A 961-nucleotide genomic window follows, 5' to 3' on the forward strand; every position below is an offset into this window, starting at 1 on the left:
TTTTTTTTTTTTTTTTTTTTGTGCAGTTTACAATAAGTGCCTGGAATGCAAAGAACTCTAAAGCAGCAGGCAGTGATGCTAATGGTACACAGACTGAAAATACAACAGAGCAGGGATCGTCTCAGCAGTCTGACTGCTTTACACTCCAGCTTCACTCTTTAACCCCTGGACAGGAGTCTTGGCAGGTGACACCTGGAGAGAAATGGGTTTGGGTGCTGTCTCACAAGCAAAGGGGTGGTCAGCGGTTTGGGAATGGCGATATCTGGGGTGCGACAGACTGCTACTGCAGAGCGGTGAAGCTGGCAATAACTTTAAATGGCAAGACAAGAAGAAAGCCAGTGGACGAGACGTTTAAAGAAGGTGTGGATGGAGAGGATGATGATGATGCAGCTTTGACACCATGCTTTGATAAAGAAAATGAGCAGGCAGAATGTGCTAATGTCTCCCTTCCAACTGAAGAAGAGTACAAAACTGTAAAAGCAGAACTTCACTGCAATCTTTCTTTATGCCAACTCAAGTTAGGCCAGCTTGGTAAGTCCAGAGACAGTAGTATCAAGGCCACTGAGCTGAACCCAAAGAGCACTAAGGCCTGGTACCGACTTGGGCAAGCTTGCCTGCAGCTGGGCGAACTGGAGGAATCTCGCATGGCCTTTGGAAAGATTCTGGAACTCCAACCTGATTCTGAATCAGCTCGCACTGCTCTGAAACAAGTGAACAACAGATTAAAGGACTTGGACAGTAAACTTGGTCAAAGACTGAGCAAGATGTTTAACTAGAAAATAACTGAAAGTTGGGAATAATAAAAGCAGAACATGTGCATATGTATAAAAATGATAACAACGGTAAAGTGCCCAGAAGTTGTTTTTGGTCTTTCCTAGTAGCTTAACTTCAATGTTTAAAACCTGAAGTATGTTTACTGTATGGGTAGTATATTTACTATCTTAAATGTTCAATGTTGTAA

General features: G+C 42.9%; 1 protein-coding gene across 1 annotated transcript; it reads left to right on the forward strand.

The window, feature by feature from the left end:
• Nucleotides 1–17: 17 nt before the first annotated feature.
• On the forward strand, nt 18–912 carry LOC107735744 (FK506-binding protein-like; the record flags this gene model as incomplete). The annotated part of the gene is made up of 1 exon (XM_016547330.1): nt 18–912. A coding segment is annotated over one exon (759 nt), but the record flags the coding sequence as incomplete, so codon positions are not given.
• Nucleotides 913–961: the final 49 nt, after the last annotated feature.

Source organism: Sinocyclocheilus rhinocerous, unplaced genomic scaffold (assembly GCF_001515625.1).
Source record: "Sinocyclocheilus rhinocerous isolate Xijiao unplaced genomic scaffold, SAMN03320098_v1.1 C36272146, whole genome shotgun sequence".
Taxonomy (NCBI): domain Eukaryota; kingdom Metazoa; phylum Chordata; class Actinopteri; order Cypriniformes; family Cyprinidae; genus Sinocyclocheilus; species Sinocyclocheilus rhinocerous.